General features: G+C 37.8%; 1 protein-coding gene across 1 annotated transcript in view; it reads left to right on the top strand.

The window, feature by feature from the left end:
- Positions 1 to 24,320, top strand: part of LOC109407709 (ATP-binding cassette subfamily G member 4) — a 127,158-nt gene that overhangs the window by 72,721 nt on the left and 30,117 nt on the right. The window contains exon 4 of the mRNA XM_062859682.1: positions 21,589 to 21,998. Within this exon, the coding sequence (XP_062715666.1) occupies positions 21,938 to 21,998 (61 nt within the window). The 5' untranslated portion in view covers positions 21,589 to 21,937. The remainder of the gene's footprint in view (positions 1 to 21,588; positions 21,999 to 24,320) is intronic.

Raw genomic sequence — 24,320 nt, 5'->3', positions numbered from 1 at the left:
CGTACCAGGCTTAGGGACAAAACGTCGAAAGACAAAACGTCGAAAGACAAAACGTCGAATGCCAAAACGTCGAATGCCAAAACGTCGAATGCCAAAACGTCGAAAGGGACAAAACGTCAAAAGGACAAAACGTCGAAAACGTCGAAAACGAGTAATCTAAGCAAATAGTGAGTTCTTTATTCTTTTAAGGGATACTCATTCTTTCACTTGTATCTGCCAACTAGTTCAGAGGGAAGCCTTCCTGAGGCTCCCTGAAACAACACCTCAGGGTCGGCATGTTTGTTGACCAGTTCTTCGCGGGTAGGGAATATTCGCACTGTCATATATAAAAACTCACATCACGTCACGTTAAGTGTAACTTTATTTCTTCCCCGACTTTCCCGGCCTTTCTTCTTTGTAGCCCCTTCTACTAGCACCCAGTGTTGCAATTGAACTAAACGCGAGCCAAAAATGAACTCAGCTTGGATATGTCATCAAATCTTATGTGCGTCCTAACCAAGGTGTTGGACATACGTTGTTGCGCGAAAATATGCGCCACAAGAAGTGGGATATTTTGGCATCGGGCATTGAGATGCTGCATCGAAATCCGGATTTTTCGGTAATCCACGGTGACCGAACCGGTTCCCCCTCTCAATTGGCTTCTTTAGGGGTGTTGAGATAATTTCATATTCTGAATCTGCATGCCAAACTGAGCCGAAATCCAAATTTTCATCAATTTTGGTGCCAGGGAACCTATTTAAATATCAATTTGAAGTTTGTATGGGAGCGATTTGTCGAATCACCCCTCGTTGCATTTTGTACTGGGCGGAGCTGTCAAACAGTTGCCTAGCTGTCAAAAGGTGATTTCGAAAAATCTCTTTGAAATTGTTTTTAGGTATCGAAATAAAGTTCTAAAAATCTGATAAAAATCATAGTGGCTCAGAAAAAGGTGCTTTTTCGTATAAAATCAAAAAATTAATACTTTTTTCAAAATTTAAAAACCCAATTGAGGGTGAGTTTCTGAATCGAAACAGCCCAAGAAATTAGTAGAAACATGACCATTTTAGTTTACCAGGATACTATACGAATAGTATTGGTATACGAGAAACCAAATGATTTGATGCAGAACAATATACATAATCGTGGCTCGAAAGCTGTATGGACTATTGTTGACGAAATTCATTGGATGTGTTTTGATGGCGTGAAATATCTAACGATTTTTTCAATAAAACTGAATCTACTCAGAAGTTTTTTATTTGTGATCACACAATCACATCTATAGTTCCATAATCTATATGGTTTTCAGTGTCAAGCAGTAGAGAATGTTAAAAGCTTCCAATATCTTGGTAGCCAAATGGCGGCCGATGATGGCATCAAGATCGACATAGGTGCACGGATCATGTCGGCGATGGCAGATTTTGCGAATTTAAGAAATGTATGGAAAATCAATTAGCCTCATCGATGCACCAAAATCCGAACGTGAAAGTGCTGCTGTACGTTAGTGAAACTTGGTGTGTATCAGTGGAGAACACTCAACGGCTGCAGGTCTTCATCAATAGATACCTGCGGTACATAATTCGTGCATTGTTGTTCTCACAATTGGATCTCCAACGTGAAGCTCCATCGTCGATGTCATCAAAAGCCGATAGCGACAGAAATTTGGGAGCGAAATTGGAGGTGGGTCGGCCACACTCTACGCAGGGGCGGAAATCAAGGTTGCGACCATTCATATGCAAAGATTTACATTCATTTGCTATTATCTCAGTTCAGAAGCATGTTATGGAAAAACAATGTACGGATGAATTTAACCTTGTACAGTGACCCCACAATTTATGAATCGGCAAAAATGACCACAGTTTATGGATCACTCATTTGATCAACATGGTGATTCATAAATAGTGTACAAAATTGAGGTGATTCATCGGTGTGGGGTCACTGTAGTTTTATCTGAAAGTTTGCTGGATAACATTGGGGTCGCAAACGTATAACAAAGTCGTGAGCGAGCTGTGAAGGCAACTCTCCACGCGGTGAATGTAAATTTCATTCACGCTGTGGAAAGTTGCCTTCATGGCTCGCTCACGACTTTGGAATGCGTGTGCGACCCCAATGCTATTCGGCAAACTTTCAGATAAAACTACAAGGTTAAATTCATCCATACATTGTTTTTCAATAGCATGCTTCTGAACTGAGATAATAGCAAATGAATGTAAATCTTTGCAAATGAATGGTTGCAACCTTGGCGGAAATGAAATCTGCAAACAAGCTTTAGACTGGGACCCAGCAGCACATCGCAACTGAGGCTCATGGCGGCGCAGCCTCAACAAAGAAATAAAGGAAGTCGACAGAAATTTGACCTGGCCACAGGTCAAGGCGATGGCTGGCAATCGCCCAGGATGGAGAACTTTCAATTCAGCCCTCTGCACCACCATGGGTGCTTAGGACGGAAAGTGAGTAGTAAGTTAACTTCTGTAAACTAATGTAAGCAAACTTGAACTCAACGCCAAAACCTTACAAACGTGCGAGTATTCATGGATGTATTCCTGTCGTAAAAACTATAATTCTAATCTTTCAGTTGTCCTTGGTTCAAAGCCATGAGGTCAAAAATAATTACGCCTCCCGTCATAATGCGGAATTCCAACATACGAATGCACACACTTGATGGTTGATTGATGGACACTCGCGGATGGTAATTTCGTTTAGTCTCGGTGCATTGTCTAAACAATCAATGTCCATTCGCATATATGCATTGTTTTCCTACTGATAGAACAAACCTTATCCCTATCAACTTGAAGAGCACTTCGGATTCTAACCCCGCCGCTACTATTGGATTGCAATCGACGTGAAACCATATACGTTGCCGCAATATTGTGGAGTAGGTAACGAGAGGTTGTGTAATTATGAGCAATCTCCACTGGGTATGTCACCGGCAAGAGCTTCCTCTGACTGATTATCTCACGTTTACTGCATTGGTCACGCTTTCTAGTGGCAACGTACACCTATTGGTTTCGCTTGGAAGGTATCGTGCAAATCAGTGTGTCAAATTGTATGTGTAATTATCAGGATGCCTACGATTAATTAAACATGATAAGTACCAATGTGTAGTGTATACGATGTATACGCCGCATTCAATTTTCCCTAGATGACCGAAATTTGGGATTGAATAGCCCTTCAATTCTACCAATAAATCTATAGCCCTACATTGCTTCGAAGTTTCCAAGATGTTTTCTTCTTTCTAAAAAATCTAAGACTCGGATGATTTTTTGGAAAAATATTTAGTGCACAAAAAACAGATAATTTTTTGGATAGAATCCTTGATGAAATTGATGAAGTGTTTTTGAAAGGATACTCGGATTGTTGATCCTTGCCATTTACTGGATATCGGGAAACGAACTCAATAGAACGCTGTGCTTATGAAAACTATACCCATACGACTTGATCATCACTTCAAATGCCGGCATCGATATATAAAGAACAGAATATGGATAATTGTATAGGCAATTACAGCCACAAATCGCGCCAACATGCAGTCTGATCCAGTAGTTGCGTGTGATTCCGTACGATTATGACCCGTTAGGCAAGTCAACTTCCATGTGGTTATTGTGTGATGGGTAGCCATAAACAAGACAGATTTATACCTACCGTCGATGGGGGTGACAATGGGTCTGGGGGGTGAGATTGGGTCAAAACGGAGAAACATAAAATTTGAAATAGCTCATCAACTATCGCTAATTTATATTGAAAACCTAATATTATTTCAAAGAGGACATGTTTTTACACGTCATGATGCAGAATAAGATGTTTAGCAATAATCGTTTTTTGTTAAATTTGTGATCAAACTTATATGATGCAACTACTAGTAAATCACTCTGAAAAAATTTCCCCTTCGTAATGTTTAACACAAGTACCTAACCATAAATTTTCTTACAAGTGATTAGCTGTAGGTATTACCAGGTTGATGAAATGAAAAAAGCGGGATGTCATTGCTCTTTTTATTTAAAAATTCAATATATTTGACCCTATGTCTAAATATTAAGAATGGGGGTGAGATTGGGTCAAGCAAGTTATCGAGTGCACATAACTTTACTAAAAATTCAGCTTGTTATACAGTCCCCATTTGACGTTAGAGTGGTGCCATATTTACCGTATCTTCATAAAAGCACGCTTTGTTTCGAAAATATGTCGAGAAGTGTCAAACGAGTGTGTTAAAACGTTTAGTGCCAAAAATCATTTATAACAATACACCCATGCATTTGGACAGCTCCTCTAATCATCAGCCATTCTTTAGAGTACTGCAATATCGTAAGCTCACAAAATAGACTTAATAGCGTTCCTCTATCTCGAGATGGATGATATGCTTTAGCAATATAGAGGCCAATGATCATGTACATAAGAGTTTATAACGGAGGGTTTGGTTAAACATTTCTTATGCAGTATACTAAAACTATCATGTTCTTTTTAAATCAATCTTTCAATGCGCCCTCCCTCATTGTATTCCCCCCCCCCTCTAATGAAGGTTGAAACTCTATGAGGATGATTATGATGGCTAAAAATGGCAATACAGCATAAAAAAGTTATTTTATCAAATTTCAACCATTTTTTCGGTTGTATTAGGCCCTTTTAGGTGGATTAATCATCTTTTAAAATTACCTAAATATTTATTTGTTATGATAACATTGTGTTTAAAGTAGGTTTACTAGATATGATCAATAAAATTAATTTATATTCTCAGATAGGCGATTTCGAATACTTTGACCCATTCTCACCCCCTCTAAGGGGTGAGATTGGGTCAATTTTCAATCATTTGTAGTTTAGTAAGCAATTCATATAACGTGATACTTTCTTGCTAAACTATCATTACCACATAGAAGAGTATACATACCAAATAAAAAGTTATTCCGACTTCATTTTTATTTGTTATTTAACAAACAATCTTTGAGTATCCTTTTTTGACCCATTCTCACCCCTAACGACGGTACTCATATTTTTTTTTTGCATCGGCACAAGCGCGTCATTTTCACTATAAATAGCATTTCGATAGGATTTCTGAACCATGATGGGAACGTTAATTCCAGTTCTCAAAAAATGGAACCGGTTTCCGTCCGGTGCTCTTTTCAATTCAATCTGAAAAGTTATAGTTTCAAGGACATTGCATTGTTGACCACCAACTTTCAATGGTGAACCAATGCATTTTGCAGTGCGCATGGCTTAGACCTTAGAGTATTTCTCCAATGTCGAATCATGCATGTATACCTACTTTTGAAATGAAAGTACACTTTGCGTCTTTTCTTGGTCCCTATCTTGTTCTCGGCTACTGTGGCGACGTGAAGAGTAGAACGTACACCCGATACTGGTCAAGTCAAAATCTATAATTAATCCCGAAACGAATACTTCTTGGACAAGTCAACTTATAGAAACTGCGCATATAGAGGGAATTGGCGTAACATGTACTCTTAATATAAGACAGACCTAAGTAAGAAGAGAGTATAGAGCATTTCCAGCTCAATGCACGAATCACGTAGATGCGACCTTTTTCAATTCAACTAAAAATTTGCTTCTATCAGAAAATGTTTTTCATGTTATTTGTTTTGAAATATTCGTCATCCAACTTTTAAAAAGGGCGTATACTAAAAAAAAACATTCTTATTCAAAACTTTACTTTTTCTTAGAACTTGCAAAGGGTTTGTAGGATTGCAATGTCTCCGAAGATGTTTTAAGGAATTAAAAATATACTCTGAGAGTAATGATGTATGAGATAAAGGGTCTATGTTAGACGATGTCATGTATTTTTTTTTAAACCCTTGCCCCTCGATTTATTTTTCTTTCTAGAAAACTGACTTCTAGCCTCAACATTTTCCAAATAGCCCATCCAAGATGGTCAATTTTTAAAACTAGCAACAGTAAACAATTTAGGAAATTTTAGATTTAGAAAATAGATCCTAAGTTCAAATTCCAATGAAAAAAACATACATATTTTTTTCTAGGGGTGGTGGAGATAAAGTGGACAGGATATTGTTTTATGGCTCTTATTGTTTTTCAACATGTTTAACGATTGAAGCTTATGCCTAAGCATGAATCATTATACTTTTGCTGATCTTGAACATGAAAATCAAATAAACCTGTTCATAATGACGGCTCTATAGATCGCCAATCCGGAGGCGGAGGATTCGATTCCCGTTCCGGTCGGGGAAATTTTCTCGACTCCCTGGGCATAGTGTATCATTGTCATTGCCTTACAATGTACAAATTCATACAATGACAGGCATAGAAAGCCCTTCAATTATAACTGCGGAAGTGCTCAAACAACACTAAGTTGAAGAAAGGCCGGCCAAGTTCCTGTTGGAACGTAGAGTCATAAAGAAGAAGAAGAAGAAGAAGAAGAAGGAGAAGAAGAAGAAGAAGAAGAAGAAGAAGAAGAGAAAGAATAAGAAGAAGAAGAAGAAGAAGAAGAAGAAGAAGAAAAAGAAGAAGAAGAAGAAGAAGAAGAATGAAAAATCGGAAATGATGCAAAATCGGCTTATCATTGCCAGGGTTTGTACTTAAAAAACATAGAAACAATATGCTGTTGCATAACTTTTAACGACTTGTTCATCGATTGCCCATTTTTTTACGATTGGCCGTATTTTAATAAAGGCCGGCCAAGTTCCTGTTGGAACGTAGAGTCATGAAGAAGAAGAAGAAGAAGAAGAAGAAGAAGAAGAAGAAGAAGGAGAAGAAGAAGAAGAAGAAGAAGAGAAAGAAGAAGAAGAAGAAGAAGAAGAAGAATGAAAAATCGGAAATGATGCAAAATCGGCTTATCATTGCCAGGGTTTCCTCGTAAGTTATTTTCAAATTATTACAAATTTTACACCCTAAACCAATAGAGATCACGTAGAAGAATATATTGAAATAATTTTAACATAATCAGACCTTGGGGGTAAAATGGACATCAAATTTTACCAAAATTTCATATATTTTTTTTGCGAACTTCAGAATTATCAGCCGTCATACATATTGTGAGATAGTTGAAGTAAAAAGTTATAAATAAATATTTTATATGGACAAAATATAATTTTCATCCAAAATAGTGTTTGTTTTTTACACTATTTTTACAATAATTATTTAAGTGTTTTAAAGATTGTATTAACAGTTTGAATACAACAAATTAAGGGTTTCGTATGAAATTTGATAGTTTGTACTTAAAAAACATAGAAACAATATGCTGTTAGATAACTTCTAACGACTTGTTCATCGATTGCCCATTTTTTTACGATTGTCCGTATTTTTTTCACGCTATTTCGATGCACGTTTTGGTGAAGAAAATAATAAAAAAAAAAATATTTATTTAATGCAATCCCTTACAAGATTTCTAGACTATATCATTACCTTACATGTTACTCGGACAAAGAGACTAACCAGCCAAGGGCTGAAAGTCTCTCAAATAAAGATAAATCAATCAATCAATGTTACTCGGAAAAGCAGATGGATTTTGCCGCATTTCCACTGAAAACGACCAAAATGCTTATGTTGTCCACTTTACCCTATAACCCTTACATTAGACCGTCCCTTATTTAACAAAAAATGGAAATGTTATAAGTTCGTTGTTGGAAAATGATCGTTTTAGCTCAGAAATGATCGTGTCAAAATTTGTATGGGACCAAAAAAAACATGAAATTTTTTTCGACGAAAAAATTACACTAAACCAATGATTTTAGGACCCTAAAGGGTCAAAAATGTGCTTAAAATTGCGATATCTCCACTCGTTTTTAAGTTATTGAGCAAATTAGCATTTCCACTGAAAACGACCAAAATGCTTATGTTGTCCACTTTACCCTATAACCCTTACATTAGACCGTCCCTTATTTAACAAAAAATGGAAATGTTATAAGTTCGTTGTTGGAAAATGATCGTTTTAGCTCAGAAATGATCGTGTCAAAATTTGTATGGGACCAAAAAAAACATGAAATTTTTTTCGACGAAAAAATTACACTAAACCAATGATTTTAGGACCCTAAAGGGTCAAAAATGTGCTTAAAATTGCGATATCTCCACTCGTTTTTAAGTTATTGAGCAAATTAGGGTAGGTTTCCTTTGGGATCTAAAGAAAACGTCAAAAACACAGATTTTTCGATTTTTTTTGTCAATAACTCAAAAAAGAGTAGAGATATCGCAATTCTAAGTACAATTTTGGTCCATTAAGGTCCTAAAATAAACAGTTTCAGTAGAATAGCGTATTTGTTTTTCGTCAACAAAAAAAATCATGGTTTTTCGGTTCCATATAATTATTGACAACTTTAGCAGTGTCTTTAGCAGTGTGCGGTGGACACGTCGTGGCTCGAATCGGTTCCGAATTTTTTGCTTCCCGTCGGCGCTAGTTCCCAATACACTTTTAGTTGATTATAAATATTTTATTTCATTTTTTGCAAAAAAACCGGGCGCCGACAAGTGAGTTGCGTTTAGTGTATTTCTGTGTGGAATAGACTAAAGGTTTCTGCTCCCTAGTGGAATGGAGACGCGCGATAGCATTTTCTTTTTGGCTAGTTTTTGCGTTGAAAAGTGGTCGGTTGTTAACGGCGGTTTGTGTATATTGATCCATTGTCAAAACATATCACCAACCATAGGTGACTCCCGGACTGATAATGTACCTTACCCTACTAATAAAAAATTCCTTCCCGAGACAAACGTGGAGATGCAGCGATTCGCGGTCTTTATAACAACGTTTGTCTTACTAACATTCCCTCCCCTCCTCGATGACCGTAAGGACGTGGCCGGCGCCGTTATTGACCCTATTCAAGTTGAGAGCTCTCGAACTGTGTACACTGAGAATAGTAAGCTAGTCCCAAGCCCTATTCATCGGTTCCTTGTGCAATTTCGATGTACGGTCGGTCATCTATACTCATGCTCATACAATTATTGACAACTTTAGGCCCCTTGAGAAACCACCTAGCTTTGAGATACGGACTTCTGGCACGATCATTTCTTAGCTAAAAGGATCATTTTCCAATAACGAACTCATAACATTTCCATTTTTTGCAAAATAAGGGACGGCCTATCTTACATTCCATCATACTTAAGTTACAGGGAATTCGAAAAATAAAAATATTTAAGAATAAAAATGTGGAGCTTGTCAAAATTTATTCGAGAAGGTCTGAAACTCACACCTCTGAAAAATAATTTAGCTATTTTAATACACTCTAAAGAATGTTCAAGTTCGATTTACGTGAAATATCACGTAGCTCATCCTTATTAACAAAACCTCAAAAGTTACGTGATGTTAGAAACTTTTACTCGATAACCACGTCGTATTAAGCCACCTAATTTTCACGTAAATCGTTTCAACGCGTTTGTGTTAGTGAGTTAGTGTAGACGGAAGCCGGGGCAGTATGGACACCATAAGGTTTTTGCCAACTTTACCTGGCAAGATGTTCAAAAAGTTTAGTTTTTTGATACATGTATCCTTTTAAAGTCTATTTAGCAGCTATTGCATACGAGTGTAAATGAAAACAAATGATTTATCCATTTCAAAAAATGTTTCGAAAAATGTTATTTTTTCATGACTGTCTTCAAGCATACGGGGTAGAATGAACACCCCCATGGGGCAATATGGACACCATGAGACTTTGACGAATTTCGTAAATTATTTACATCTATAAAGTTATTTCATTACAAAACAACTACTATGGATGAATAATACGCCAAAGTAGTTCATTTTTGTTCAGTTAATTTAAATTCAGACTGATTTGGGTAAAGCTTTGTTTTTGTTGGCATGTACAGCTATGCTATTTTCCACTATTGTCGTTTTTTGATCAATTTGTTTCACCCTATGTCTACTCAGAGCCGTAGCGTGCGGTTGGCCCCCGCCAAGGGCGCCAGTCTCAGACGGGCGCCGAAAAGGCCTAAGGCTAGAAGGAAACAGGATGATGATTGTTTTTATTTAATGTTACCAAGATTTCACTGTTCTAAAGTATCTTAGATTAATCATGTTTTCGTATCCGAAACGAGCGGAATCCATTTCCAGGCCTCAAAACTGTTTAGGGTTGGTTTTTTCGGTTATTTTCCACCGCTATAAAACACGTTTGTTTCCGTCAAAATATTTCACAAGACTGATTTTTTAGTTCTGTTTACCTGCCTTCTGCCCTGCATGAAAACCCCGTTATTCTTTCTTTCAACTTCTACCTTTCTCGCATTTTTCGGTACCTCTTATGTTTTCTACACATGTGTTTTTGCATTCTTCCATTTTCTAAAAAAAAACAGATTATTTAGTATATTAACGTTGAACAATTCGTCATTGAAATCATCGTCATCATCAAACATTTGAAAGCAGTTTTTTCGTTCAAAACAAAAGTCTTCAATATGAAAATACAGGGTGTTAGGTTCCCGAGTGCAAACTTTTTAAAGGGTAATAGAGGACCATAAATGGTGAAAAAAATTGTTCTACGCATATGGTCAAATCTCAACCGTTACGTAGTTATTGAACTTCCCATGTTTTTGACTCTCATTGCCTTAACTGGCTATAACTTGAAAATGGTCAAACTTATTGCTATTTTTTTACTCTTATCCGAAAGATTTTTGAATTTTCTATCAAATGGCATCTTTGAATCGATTGGTTTAGGTAAATAACTAAGTTTTCTACAGCAAAATGGCTCAAAATAGCGTGTTTTAATTTGTTTTTGTCAATTATCTTTGAAACATGCGTAATAAAATCAAATTCCTTTTTGGCAAAGTTGTGGCCCCTGATCCACTCTACAATTCGTTCATTTACACCAAACTTCTTGCTCTTATCGTTTTCTTGCAATTTCGATTTAAATGTGCGGCACAGTGCGCAAAAAAGTGCTTACCTTGACAGTTGCAAATTTATGACCTGAAATGCGATGTTTAAATCAAAATTGCAAGAAAACGATAAGAGATAGACGTTTGATGATAAAGAACGAATTGTAGAGTGGAACAGGGGCCACAACTCTACCAAAGAAAGAATTTTAACTTATTACGCATGTTGCAAAGATAATTCACAAAAACAAATTAAAACACACTATTTTGAGCAATTTCGCTCTAGGAAACTTAGTTATTTAACTAATCCAATCGATTCAAAGATGTCATTTGATAGAAAATTCAATAATCTCTCGAATAAGGGTAAAAACATTGCGATAAATTTGACAATTTTCAAGTTATAGCCAATTAAAGCAATGAGAGTCAAAAACATGGGAGGTTCAATAACTACGTAACGGTTGAGATTTGACCATATGCGTAGAACATTTTTTTTTCACCATTTATGGTCCTCTATCACCCTTCAAAAAGTTTGCACTCACGAACCTAACACCCTGTATATTCACTGTACTCCAAATGAGGGATAGAATGCAGTGAATATATTTTCATGATCAATGCTTTGATTTACAGCAAGAAAACTGCTTTTTATTCTCCGAAAAATAATGACAAATGCTTGAACCTTAATCATGATGATGATGATGCACAGTGGTGCGTTGCTGAACAAAAGCCAGCCAAAACCTCTTACCTAAAACCCTCAAAAACATATGAAAATCATGAAATCTATCGCGAGTTTTCGCAAAATAAATCATACACCAATCGAAAGCACTGGTCTTGAGCTTACAAAATCGCACAACCACATCGCGGGCGCGCATGTCCTACTATAGTTTTAGATCAATTTTGACTCAAAAATGGGTAATTTTCAAGAATATCGAAGGATAACTCATTTTTAGGCAGCTTTTTCACAACTTAAATGTCATACAGATGATATTCACATATCTACGAACAAAGCCTTCAAAGCAACTATTATAGTTCATGTGTTTATTAAAGCACGGGACACTGGCATAGCTGTGAATAAACATTATAGTTTTTTTATAAAGGCCATAAACCACAGTCCGTTCAGCAGGCTGTCAAAAATTCAAATTTCAATTAATCGATCTGAAATTTTGGATTTCTACAGTTGAAATATTTAGGAATCTGACAAAAATATATATCTACGTGAAAAGCATTTTCATTTTTTAGGTTTCGACCGCCCTCGCACCACTGTGTGATGGTCTGGAAATTTATTTACTACTAGCAGTCCCGGCAAACGTCATCCTGCCTGCCTACTCTGTTTTTTGACACCCGGTTCAATGAATAAATGCCCCTCAACATGGAATTTCAGATTTTCCCGTTTTTCTTGCCTTCCCGGTCACTTTTTCTAATTATTTTTTCGTACGAACACGTCGGAGCCCTAGCGGAATGCAACAGTGAAAGAATCATGTCGATCTGTTGACCCGTTCATGAGCCTATTCATGACATACAAACACCATTCCATTTTTATTTATATAGATTTTATTTTGAGTTTTTTTTTTCATAATCAATATGCTTTCGAAATTCTAATGAAAGTTTCTTTTTGAAAAATCCTTAATATACTCACTGGGAAATGCCTTAAGGTTGCTTCCGAGGACTTTCGTCGCAAAAATTCAAATAATTTACAGACAAAAATATTTCAAATGGGAAATAGAATAACTTATGTATACCTGTAGAAAAATCCATTCAAGGCGTATTTACCTAAAAAGCCATCAGTATTTTTTTTATTTTCATTTCCTCAAAACAAATTAAATATTCCACGAATCCTTTATAAATTTCAGGTGTTTCTTCGGATTTTTTTGCTAGATTTCTTTCGCTAAAACTATCGAAAATTCTTTCAAAAAATCTTCGTTAGTATTTTTTATATCTCAAATAAATTCTCAAGAAGTTCTCACAAAAACTTCTATGGAATTCTTAAAAAAATCAAATCAAAACTTCTAGAGATTTCTCTTGAATTTTATTAAAGGAGGCATTCATGAAGTTATCTAGAAATTTATTCAAAAATTAGTCAAAGGATTCCTCCGGATGTTTCTCCAAGGATTTTATTGAACAATCTTAGATAGTTTCCTTAAGAAATGTCTGTAGATATTCTTCCAAAACATTCTTCAGGGATAATTTTCTTCAAGGATACCTTCAGAAATGCCTCCACAAATTCCTTCAAAAATTCTTCTAGGGGTTGATACTTATGTTTCACAAATATTTTCCTGGGGTTCTTTCCAGAGTTTCCTTCTGAAATTCTTATAGAGTTTTGTGCAAAAATATCTGTTGTGATTACTTAGAAACCTTTCAATAGATTCCCTCAGTAATTGCTCCCTTGATTCCTACAGAAAGTCTTGCAGAGATTTCTTTTAAAATCCCTCCAGAGATTCCTTCATAAATGCCTCTGAGAATTCCTTCAGAAATTCTTCCAAGGATTTTGTTAAAAAAATCTTTCATAGATTATTTTAGACATTCAACCAGAGTTTCCTTTCAGAAAGTTGTTCATCAATTCATTTAGAAAAATAAAATCTCACGCCTTGCATAGAAACTCGTTCATTAATTTCCATGTTCACTAGCGATTGCTCTATAAATTTCTGCTAGAATTCCTCTAGAAAACCTTTCATGATTTTCCTCATGAATTCCTATAGAAAATTCTTTTTATTCAGGAATTTCCTTTGAAAATCTGCCATTGATTTTATCTAAAATTTATCCAAAGGTTTCTTTTTAAAGCCATCCATGAATTCCTTGAGAATTTCCTCCAGGGATTTCTTCATCAAACCTTTTAGCGATTTTGTTTTAGAAAATCCTCCAAACATTATTAAAGAAACCTTTTCAGGGATTCCTTCAAACAATCTTCCTCTGGTTCTCCACAATTTCTTTAGGCATTCCTCAGGAACTGCTCTAAGAATTCCTGCAAGAGTTACTCCATTGGACATTCTTGCTAAAATGTTTTCCGATTTTTCATCAGGTATTTCTCCGGAATTCCTGTATGAATTCATTCAAAGATTCTTGCTTAATATCATTCAATGATTCCAGCAAGATTTTTTCCAGAGATTCTAACAAAAGCTCATATAGAGATTTCTTCAGGAATATACCCATATCCATGGTGCGTCTAATGATTTTAAGAAAACATTCTTGCAGATCTTTTGGGAAATATTTTGTTATAATTTTAGAAGCCCTTCGAAACACCAAAAATCCATCTTTTAAAGAAACTCTAAAAAAAATAATGACAATTTTTGCAAATTGACAATGTCCAATTGTCGTGGGGCGCCAATCTGGATGCTTGCCAAGGGCGCAATGGAACCACGCTACGGCTCTGTGTCTGCGATAGTGAACTTTTACCCGAATATTTACTGAAATCGAAGAATGTGGTTGGTTTGTGATTTAGTTTATATTTTCCCCTTGCCGTTTCTCTCACAAAGAAGGGTGTCCATTCTGCCCCGGTAGGAGAAGACATTTTCAAACTAGATTTTTGATATAAAACAAAAGAAAATATAAACATGTTAAGCATGTAAATACAGCAAAACTAATTGCATGTGTTCTAGAAATATCAGGTTTTAATCGACCCGCAATTAGGGAGAAACTTCAGAGAATACAAATATGGCTGCCACAATGGCCGACTTGGACTTGGACGTTTTCAAGATCACCAATCTTAAAAATTCATAAACAAATGCGCTCGATTTGGAAAAGCTGCCTCTTTTTGCAAGTGAGCAAAGCCAGGATAAACAAGTTTGGCTTGGTTCGATGCTTCGTTCGTCAGATTTGTGCCTCTAAAGTTTGTATGCAAGATTGCAAAGAGATTTCTTGATGTTTCACCTTAAACACCCACTAAATCTTATTTTAGATGGTGTGAAAATTATAATTTCCATGCACAAAAACGGAGGACGCAACTTTTTCGTGTAAAGTCAAGTATAATTTTAATTTCGAATGTTTCTTTTCTGAAACTACGATTTAGATAAAAGGACTATATTCTCCATTCATTAAAAGTTTAAAAGAATTCGCATATTTGAAAATATTGAGGGTGTCCATTAGAGTGGGTCATCGTTTATATGGAAAAATGAAAAATTCAATGGTATTCCATCAGATCAAAGCTTTTTTGATCCCATTTCAGACCTGAAATAAGTGTGCAAAATTTGGGCACGATCGGTTATGTCTACGTTTTGCGCATCGCGTTTGAAGTTTGTATGGGGTTTTACATGGGAAAACACCCTTTTTTGCATTTCCCTTATAATAAGCTCGAATTTTTCTAAAACCGAGTAACCGATGAAGTAAAAACATAGCCTAGAGTATCCTGAAAAACTTTGTCGAAGACCGCGAAGTGATCTGATGCTTATCAAAAAAGTTATAGCGTTGACATTGCTTGGCGAAACAGCATGATTTTGTTGCTATTGTTATTCCTTTACATGTTAAAACATAAACACATGTATGCAGTTCGTTGGTTATAACTATTTTCTTAAGCATCGGATCGCTTCGCGGTCTTCTACAAAGTTTTTCAGAACATCCTAGGCTATCATTTTACAGTATCGGTTAAAAAGTTTCAGACAAACTTTTTCAACTTATGGCTAAAATTCAAAAAAGTATGTTTTCCCATATAAAATCCCATACAAAGTTCAACTGCAATGCGCAAAGTGTAGACGCAACCGATCGTGCTCAAATTTTGCACAGATACTCAAGACCCGAAACGGAACCAAAAAAGCTTTGATTTGAGAAAACGGTTCCGATGACCCACACTAGTGTCCATTCTGCCCTGGGTGTCCGTCCATACTGCCCCGCCTACCCCTACTTCCGACTTGAAAGTTTTCGTGGAATAAAAGCTACGTGATTTTCAGGTGTGCAAAAACAATTCAATATGACGTCGAGAAGAAGATTGGCGCAAGAGCTGCTTGTTGATAGAGTTTACATGAGTAATTCTCGCTAAGCAAGAAAAAATTGAAATCCCAGACTTGATGTAAATGGCGGCCTGGTTTCAGCGAGAATTACTCACATGCAAGTTGCTGCTTGCTGCAAGTATTGAGGTAATTTAATTGTTTCTGACACTGATGAAGATTACAAGGGGTTGTCGAAATACGCGTGTCTATCAAAGGATAAGCAAAAGAGGGCGGAATTAAATAGTTCAATAACTGATTGAACTCATTTGACTGATGTCGCATTCACATTCCTTCCCTTCCTCGATGAGCGTAAGGACGTATGCGGTACCGTTACTGGCATTTTATAGCTTGGGACTCTCAAAGATACACAAACGATGGTAATCTAACCACAAGCTCTATCTCATCTGTTGATTCTATGTGCAACTTTTATGGTTTTGTTAACAAGTTTGTTAACCCTTCAACACGCGTGATGTTGTAAAAAGTACAACACTACCAAAAAACCTCGCTCGTCGTATACAGTGCGAGCGCGGTGTAGTTTCGGGTGCTTGATGGCGCACGCCCTGAAAGGTTAAAAGAAAGACGCGGACACCGTCTTCAGCCAGAGGTGGCACAGACTGAATGAAACTTAACACTATACAAGGGACACACGGAGCATGCACGTGCACCAGTGGATACGGAGAAGAAACTATTCTCATGAAAAGTTTCATCGCCCGGAGCGGGAATCGAACCCTCACCCCATAGCATGGTGCGATAAGAAGCTTGGGGACCCTAACCGCACGGCTACGAGGGTCACGGCGTAGCAACTATGAATCGTACGAACATCTCGATCATGCTCATGCTTTTGCCCGATTCTCTTTGCATGGGTTAAACCAATAATATTTTACGAATCTGTTAAATAAACCTAAGTACTCCGTATTACTGACACAATACCCTCACAATATACTGGTGGTATTTCCGGTCCTGCAAATTAATAACAATTCATCGCTCATAACCATTTTTCCATACATGCCATACATATTACTGACAAATGATTAATTAGTATATCAACAACGTCACAAAATAGATGAACGAGTAATTATCTACACATTAAACGCATAACCATAAAACCTGTCAAAAATTATGACCGAAACTCATAAATATAAAAATATACGATGCACATGATCATGCATACATACTAATAAAAAGCGGGTGTAGATGACTACAGCACAAAAACACAAAGAAACGTGTGAAATGGACCGCAAATGCTTTCCAGCCCCACTGTTAAGCAGCGTCATCGTCATCAAGCACCGCGGCACCGGGTCAGCTAAGTATAAGACATAAGCAATAATCCGACCGTATTGATTGCATGCTTCAGCAGCCAGCGTATTAACCCCGCGTACAGCTCAACCGATCCATCAGGCTGAGTGATCTTGATCTTGAACTTGCAAATAACCACGCGAAAGCTCGCCTACAGCACTGTGAGGAGCCCCGCTAGGAACGCTACGCGATCTTGATGAAGCTTGTTGTTTGCCCATTCTGCCGAGTGAAAACAATTGTTTATGGAGATGCCCAGGCCAAATGGAGTAATTAACTTTTTGACATTACCGCAACCGCGCGGCGTGTGCAATCATCGATGAAAGCGCGGCTTCATTAGCGATAGGCGCGGATATGCCACGTGCAAACTAATCGCCATTTAGCTGTCCGGTGACATACGGATGCATTTGCAGATTCCATAACAATACAAAACGTGTGAGTTTAGCAGAGGGACAAAGTGGCTGTTGTTTGAAATACATCATCGGAGATACGATCGGTGAGTGAAATGAATGGATACTTGGAATGACATCCAAATGACAGTCATCAGTACAACCTGAGATTACTATGAGACATCGGGAAGCTGGGAACGATAGTAAACGATGAAATTAATCAAACAGAGGCCCTGAATGAATGTATCGTAAAGCGTGGTGACTGGTTATCTTTTCCATGCCCAAGAGTAAGGTACCGGCCAGAGTGGAAATTTGCACGCTAAGGAATAACAATTAATAATAAGGAGCTGTCAAATCGTATGGGAAATCCGCTTCGCGTCGCGTGACGCGTCCACTCTGGCCGGCACCTAAGAGACTGATTTCTTTTCAAATATTCAGGTGGAGGTTTGATATTATGCTCAATACAATAATCTTTTCTGAGAGGCTGACCATAAACCATGTAGATTTTTTGGAGGGAGCAGGGCCTGGTCAAAGTTTACGCTCCAAAGAAATTTTCAAATTTTTGAATGGACGGGGACGGGTCGTCTAATATTTGGTCTACATTGCGTTAGTAGCCCAATGTTTAATCAAAGATATCGTTGTTTCCCTCCGCGTGACGGCAATTTAACAGATTGGGTCGCTTTGGCGGTGGCGGTACCGAAGTTGGTAAAACCATCCGCTTGATAAACCGCCAACCATAATTGTTAAAGACTTTGACTGGTCCTTCAGAAATTCCCTTACACTTCGGTTCAAAGAATGTACCCTCGCTTTCCACTTTTGATCTTACTACTCACTCTATCCCTCATGCTAAAAAAAGGTAACTCAAATATGAACAAGCTTCACACACATCTGCATAAGCTGCACAGTCAGAAAATTCACTCTTTTCTGAGCTTTACTGAGACAAGCGGAAAAAATGTGTGTGGCCTAAGTGCTAAAATCAAGTCATTTCTTGACACAATCAAGGATATTACACCACTTTTAAAACTAATTCCATTTCAGCTCTAGTCTAGCTTGTGGGATAAGATGAAACAGCTGGCTAACATGATGTTATCTGTGTTTTTTTTAGAAATTTAAAAATCGGTCAGCTGGTTCAAAAGTTATGATATTAAAAAAAAAGCTTTAAATAACTTTTAATTTTAATAATAACAAAAAATCAAAATAGAAAGAATGCTATTTCTGGCCTTTTTATGTGTAAGCGTCAAGCGACCAGTCAAGTGGCGCTCTCTAAACGTATCAAGGTGGAAGGTCTCTGTAACATTGTTCATAGTTTGTCATAGGAGAAGGTGATGTGCGTATGTTTTGGTATCCGCATGCAATCAGTTACGCACACTACTGCATGAAGGTTGAATTTTCATCCACAGATAGAGCTGCGGTAGTGTCCCCTCCGCCTCCCTGATACTCGAACTACGCACATCACTCAATCCATCGTCGCCTCGATCAATCGTATCGGTTTATCCGGGAATCCGTATTCGTGCATAATCTGACATAGCTGTTCTCGATCGAATGTATCATACGCCGATTTGAAATCGATGAACAAGTGATGTGTGGGCACGTTGTATTCGCGGCATTCCTGTAACACCTGGCGGATGGCGAACATCCGATCCGAATCCACTAATCATGTGCCTTCGTATTTCACGACAAACGTTGTTAACTCTAAAAGGGATACCTGGGGTCCATTGGACCACAGGCGCCTTTCAGAGCTCGTCTTTGATGGAACACACTCAGCGAGGTGACGAAACTGAGGCCATGAAGGTATCCCTTTTAGGGCTAATAAGATCCCGAGGTGGACGAAGTCCTCCACCACCTCGAAAGTGTCCCCATTTGTCGTAACAATGCTGCCTAGGCTTATCCTGGATTCCACGGTTCCGCTTCACGTTCCAGGCGGGTATATAGTTCTGCCACCGTTCCAAATGTAATAATTAGGGACAATGGAAATTCGCGATTTCGCGGAAGCCTCGAAATCCGCGAAATTGGGCTATAGCCGCAAAATTTGAGGAATTCCGCGAAATGCCGCGAAAATGGGTTAAATTGTTAAAATATCAAACAAATTTCCAACAATTACAAATATTTTAGCAAAATTGACTGATAACTTTTGACAGTGTAAAGTTTTTTACGAGTTTATTGCATTTTAAGTATATATTTGTTTCATACTTTTTTTTTCAAATTTGCTACTTTTTTCAGTGAATTTTTGATTACTCCTCAAAAAATCAAGTAAATTATTCATAAAACATGCAGATTTGAAGTTTTCTTCAACAAAACGGTCAAAAATATAGGACCGCGAAATTCACAATAGTAGTCCGCGAAATTTAAGAAATTTTACCGCGAATTTCCATTGCCCCTAAATAATAATATCCATGTCACACGCAAAACAGACCAATTGGCCGGATTCCATGAAAATCGTGCCCCGACTGTTGAGACCGACTCGTCGCATATCATTGTGGAATTGCAGGCAATGAAATTGCAGATCAGCTAGCTAGGTGCCTTGTATGGACCGGAACCCTTCTGTGGAGTATCATCAAGTGCTCTATCGATGGAGCTAAAAATTGGGAAAAAAAAACAGAGCGTAGGAGCAAACTGGCATACTGCACCTGGGATATTACAGTCAAAGAGATTCATCGTGCCAAGCGTGAAAAACACGAACACACTACTGAAACTTAGTGAACGCGAATTAAGTGTGTAAACAGGATTTTTAACCGGACACTGCCCATCTTGACATTTTCTATTGAAGCTCAAGATGCATTAATCAGTTCTTTACTAATACACAACCAATCGTCTAATTACCGTTTCACTGAAATTTTATCGAAAAACAGGTTCGCCGGATCTCCGCCTGAGACTAAGTCCATGTAAACAAGCTCGCTGAACTGTCAGTGCACGGCTTCATGACGTCATCTTGCAGTATCCTATAGATCAATTAATGGTCGCAGTGGATGTGTACCCCTACACGGAAAATCCAAACTACCTAATATTTGGGTCGATTTTACTCGAAATTGAGTATATCGAATAAACTCGTTTCCCAAAATTAGGTTGTTTTCCCTCTCTGGCTCACGGATGTTGTCAAAAACAAACAAAGATGCATCTATCCATCCTTGACCCTAATAAGCCAATTTTGGGTAAATGTCGGTATACTCAAAATTGAGTTGAATGGGGGTCTTAGGTTGAATTTACTTACTCTTGAGTATATTTTTAGCTGGGGGTAAAGGCAATCTACCTAGCGTGAGCTTAATCGATTTACTCAAATTTTGGCTTATTGGGCCGAACTATAGAATTGCGTCAAACGAACTCAATTTTGGGTAGTTTGGCGGTTCCGTGTACAGGAAAAAAATATTGTCACGTGAACCTGAGAAGTCATCTTATAGTACAATATCACAGCCAGGCATATTACATGGCGACCGTGACAGAATCATCCAAGAAGTTTCGCCATTAATTTAATTTCCCACCCTTTTTTCTGAACATTCATTAGGTCATATAAATTGAAAGTAGTTAGTTTGAGTTAACTGCATTTTTGGTGGTAAACACTACTTGTGGAACGTGTTCGTATAAATAAAATCGAGTTTACTACACTACAACTTTCGAACATACTACAAAAATTATACAAGCATTTGATGTGAATAAAAGTGTAGTATTTACTACAAGCTTTGAGGTTGCTAGTGGTGGTGAAATAATGATGAGATTCCGAGGTGAAGGTTTAGGTTAAACAAAGGAGAAACTCTAAATAATCCAGCAAAGGACTCTAGGAGCACTACCGAAAAAGCCTCTGGAAGAAATTGTGCTGAATGCTCGTGAAAAATTACTGGCGAAATCGATCAGAATTCGAGAATTCTTTAAGATTCTCCGAAATTCCGGAAAAAATCGTTCGAATCTTGGAAAACTGCCAGAAGGAATCTGGAAGGAGATCAACACAATTACATACATTAATATAAATATTAAGGAAAATTTTAATACGTCTGATCATCGAACTACATTGATAAAGCTAAAATATATACAAGGGCGTCCCTGTTCTCATGTCTTACGGAATAACTAGCATGATGTGTAATTACAATCTTTAGGAACTGAGGTTTCCTTTTCAAGAACTAAAGGGTGAATGACGATATTGACGCATGCAGACAAACAGTTTCTTTGAAATAAATGAGTCAGTAATCGTGATTCGATTGATAATAAACGAACTCCGTCGTCACTCGACAGCACATGGCCAGCAGTTGGTTAACTATATATTTTATTATTTCTCATTGCAGATCGGTCACGGAAGGCGAGAACGAATTCAAAAGAGCATCAATCTAGCACCTAGCAGCAGTTAATTCAACAGTCAACCAAACTTTCTACCAACAAAGCCAAATGCGTTCAAACAGTCGCCGGTCGCGAGAAGTCTCAGATAGAGTAAGTTCAACGACGACATAGGATACCTAGTATTTAAAACTGCAAAGTGAAAAGCACCCGCAGAAGCAGATCGTCCTCAGTCAGAGCACGACACTGAAACCGGTCTCACAGTGCATTGTTCGAGCGGCTCTGGAAGAGAGCGAAAAAGTGCACCGTCGAGAATAACCAGCTTCCATAGTAGCTAGAAGCTCTCGCGCCCGCGCCAGTATGACGAAAGACGTGGAATTTCAAGATGTGGTGTACACGGTCAATGTCCGGAAGAGCATCAGTAAGTATACACTGGTGTAGAGGGTTCTGGGACGAATAAAAGTTGGTAGACTGTAGGTGCATTTTTTATTACTATTTTCCATCAATATAAAACATCAAAGGTTTAATTCTCATCTTATTCTGCTAACGCGCTGGGAAAAAATCGCCTACATTACTCAAATGTACAATTGACTATATATTGTCCCAATTCAATAGGAGGGTAGAAACAAAAAGCACAGTTTGATGACGAACCTACATAAATTCAAACAGGCGCTGGGCTCATTGGCTATTGTGGACTTTTCCCTTTTGCGTGATTCAGCAAAGAAAGTAGGTTTAAAGTCGGGTACCATTTTTTCAAACTTTCATCGTTTTTAGCCTTATTTAGGCATACAAATTGGTAACAGCAACTAAACAATATTTGCTTGATACTTCAGCCGAAATATTCACGAAACTAATCACGGAGACAAATTTCATTCGTTAGAAACAAAAATATTTATGTTTATTCGGTAAATTGATAAAATGTTTAAAACTAAAATTTTTATTTTTCAAACTAACTCAATTACACATTTATTTTGACAATACCCATTGAGGAGCCCCCCGTTCCGTCGAGAACATAAACAAAACTCACAAGTTCCAGCTGCAACATCAAACAAGACTTCCTCCTGGAAAAAAGGCAAGGTTCACCGAAAGTCTGCACGAAATTCCGTTGTTTTCGGGAGCGTATGTTACCTAATAGATGTAAACATGATGTTGGCATTGAAAGTACAACACAGGAAGTGGGTTTTTTCCAGCGAAGGACATGACTTTATAAGTTTAATGAGAAACAAACATTTCCGTAGGGCCGACCTGCCACAAAAAAAAAAACAAAAATATTTACATATGTTACTAACATAATCTGTCAGAAGATGCATTTTTGTTCCAAACATGGATTGCATTTGCTTCAAATGTGACGTTCGATTTGCTCCAAACAGTTTTATTTTTGTGGCCTGAAAAAATTGACAATTTATTTGGATTTACCTCAAATATTTTTGATTTTAAAACAGTTTTTTCTGCGTGAATGTATTGTGATCGATGTTTAATGTTGGATCGTAAAACGGAAGTGATGCAAAAAGGTCATCTGCCATGGCGTAAGATGACACTTAATGACAACATTAAAAAATGACGTCCATCATTTTTCAAGAATTCAAACTTATACAGAAAGAGTGTCACAACTATACAGACCTATACACACCCTCCCCCCTCAAACGATGGTCGTCATATTTGTATGACCTTTAACATGGATAGCGTAGGCACTAAAAACCATGCGCCACCATGTGTTACTCAATCTTCTTGGAAACACATGGCTGAAAATCAAATCAACAGGGAACCTTAATTGCAAGCGAGATAACCCGGAAGCTGCCAACTTTCATTAGAGAAATCAAAAGATGTTCCGTGGGTTTGCCTGGGACTCAATTCTTATCGAAGTTATCATCTGGTTTCTGCTGAAATTAGTGTCTGATTAATATTCAGTGGATTCCTGGCGGGACCCTCGAAGAAGCCTGGTGTTGATGCCTGGATCTCTGGATAATTAATATCATTTGGTGATAGTTGGTCTCAGAACATATTAACTTTTGAAACATCAGAGGGGAATTCCCAGAACAATCATATTCATCTTCAAAGAAAATTAAAAGATCCCTGCTCAAATTCTCAGAAATACTAGCTATATCCCTTTCGTGAGGAACCAACACAATTGTGCTGTTGAACAATAACAGGGTTGCAGATTTTTTTCATATGTTTAGTCTTTGTTTTACGAGATGTGAACTGTTTCAGTAATTGAAATATTACTTATACTTACTTACCTTACCGATCAGGCTAAGCACGGGGTGGCCTCTGCTGTACATAGTAGCCGTCTCCATTCCACTTGGTCCTTGGGTGTTTGCCTCCAGTTCCGCACTCTGTGTAGGGTCCGCAGATCGTCCTCCACTTGGTCGACCCACCTAGCTCGCTGCGCTCCACGTCTTCTTGTACCGGTCGGATGACTCTCGAGAACCATTTTAGTCGGGTTGCTATCCGACATCCTGATGACGTGACCCGCCCACCGTAGCCTCCCGATTTTCGTGGTATGGATTGTGGTTCATTCGCCTTCTTCAAGTCCCGTCTTCCATCTCCACTCCGCCGTAGATGGTACGCAACACCTTCCGTTCGAAAACTACAAAGGCACGTTGGTCCTCTGCACGTAGGGTCCATGTTTCGTGCCTATAGAGGACTACCGGCCTTATCAGCGTTTTGTAGGTAGTTAACTTCGTGTTACGGCGAACTCGCGAACTTAATTCGATTGTAGAGTTCTGCGGAGTCCAAAGTAAGC

Source organism: Aedes albopictus, chromosome 3, assembly GCF_035046485.1.
Source record: "Aedes albopictus strain Foshan chromosome 3, AalbF5, whole genome shotgun sequence".
NCBI classification, from domain to species: domain Eukaryota; kingdom Metazoa; phylum Arthropoda; class Insecta; order Diptera; family Culicidae; genus Aedes; species Aedes albopictus.
Note: the sequence above shows the minus strand (reverse complement) of the source record. Positions and strands in the feature narration are given on the sequence as shown.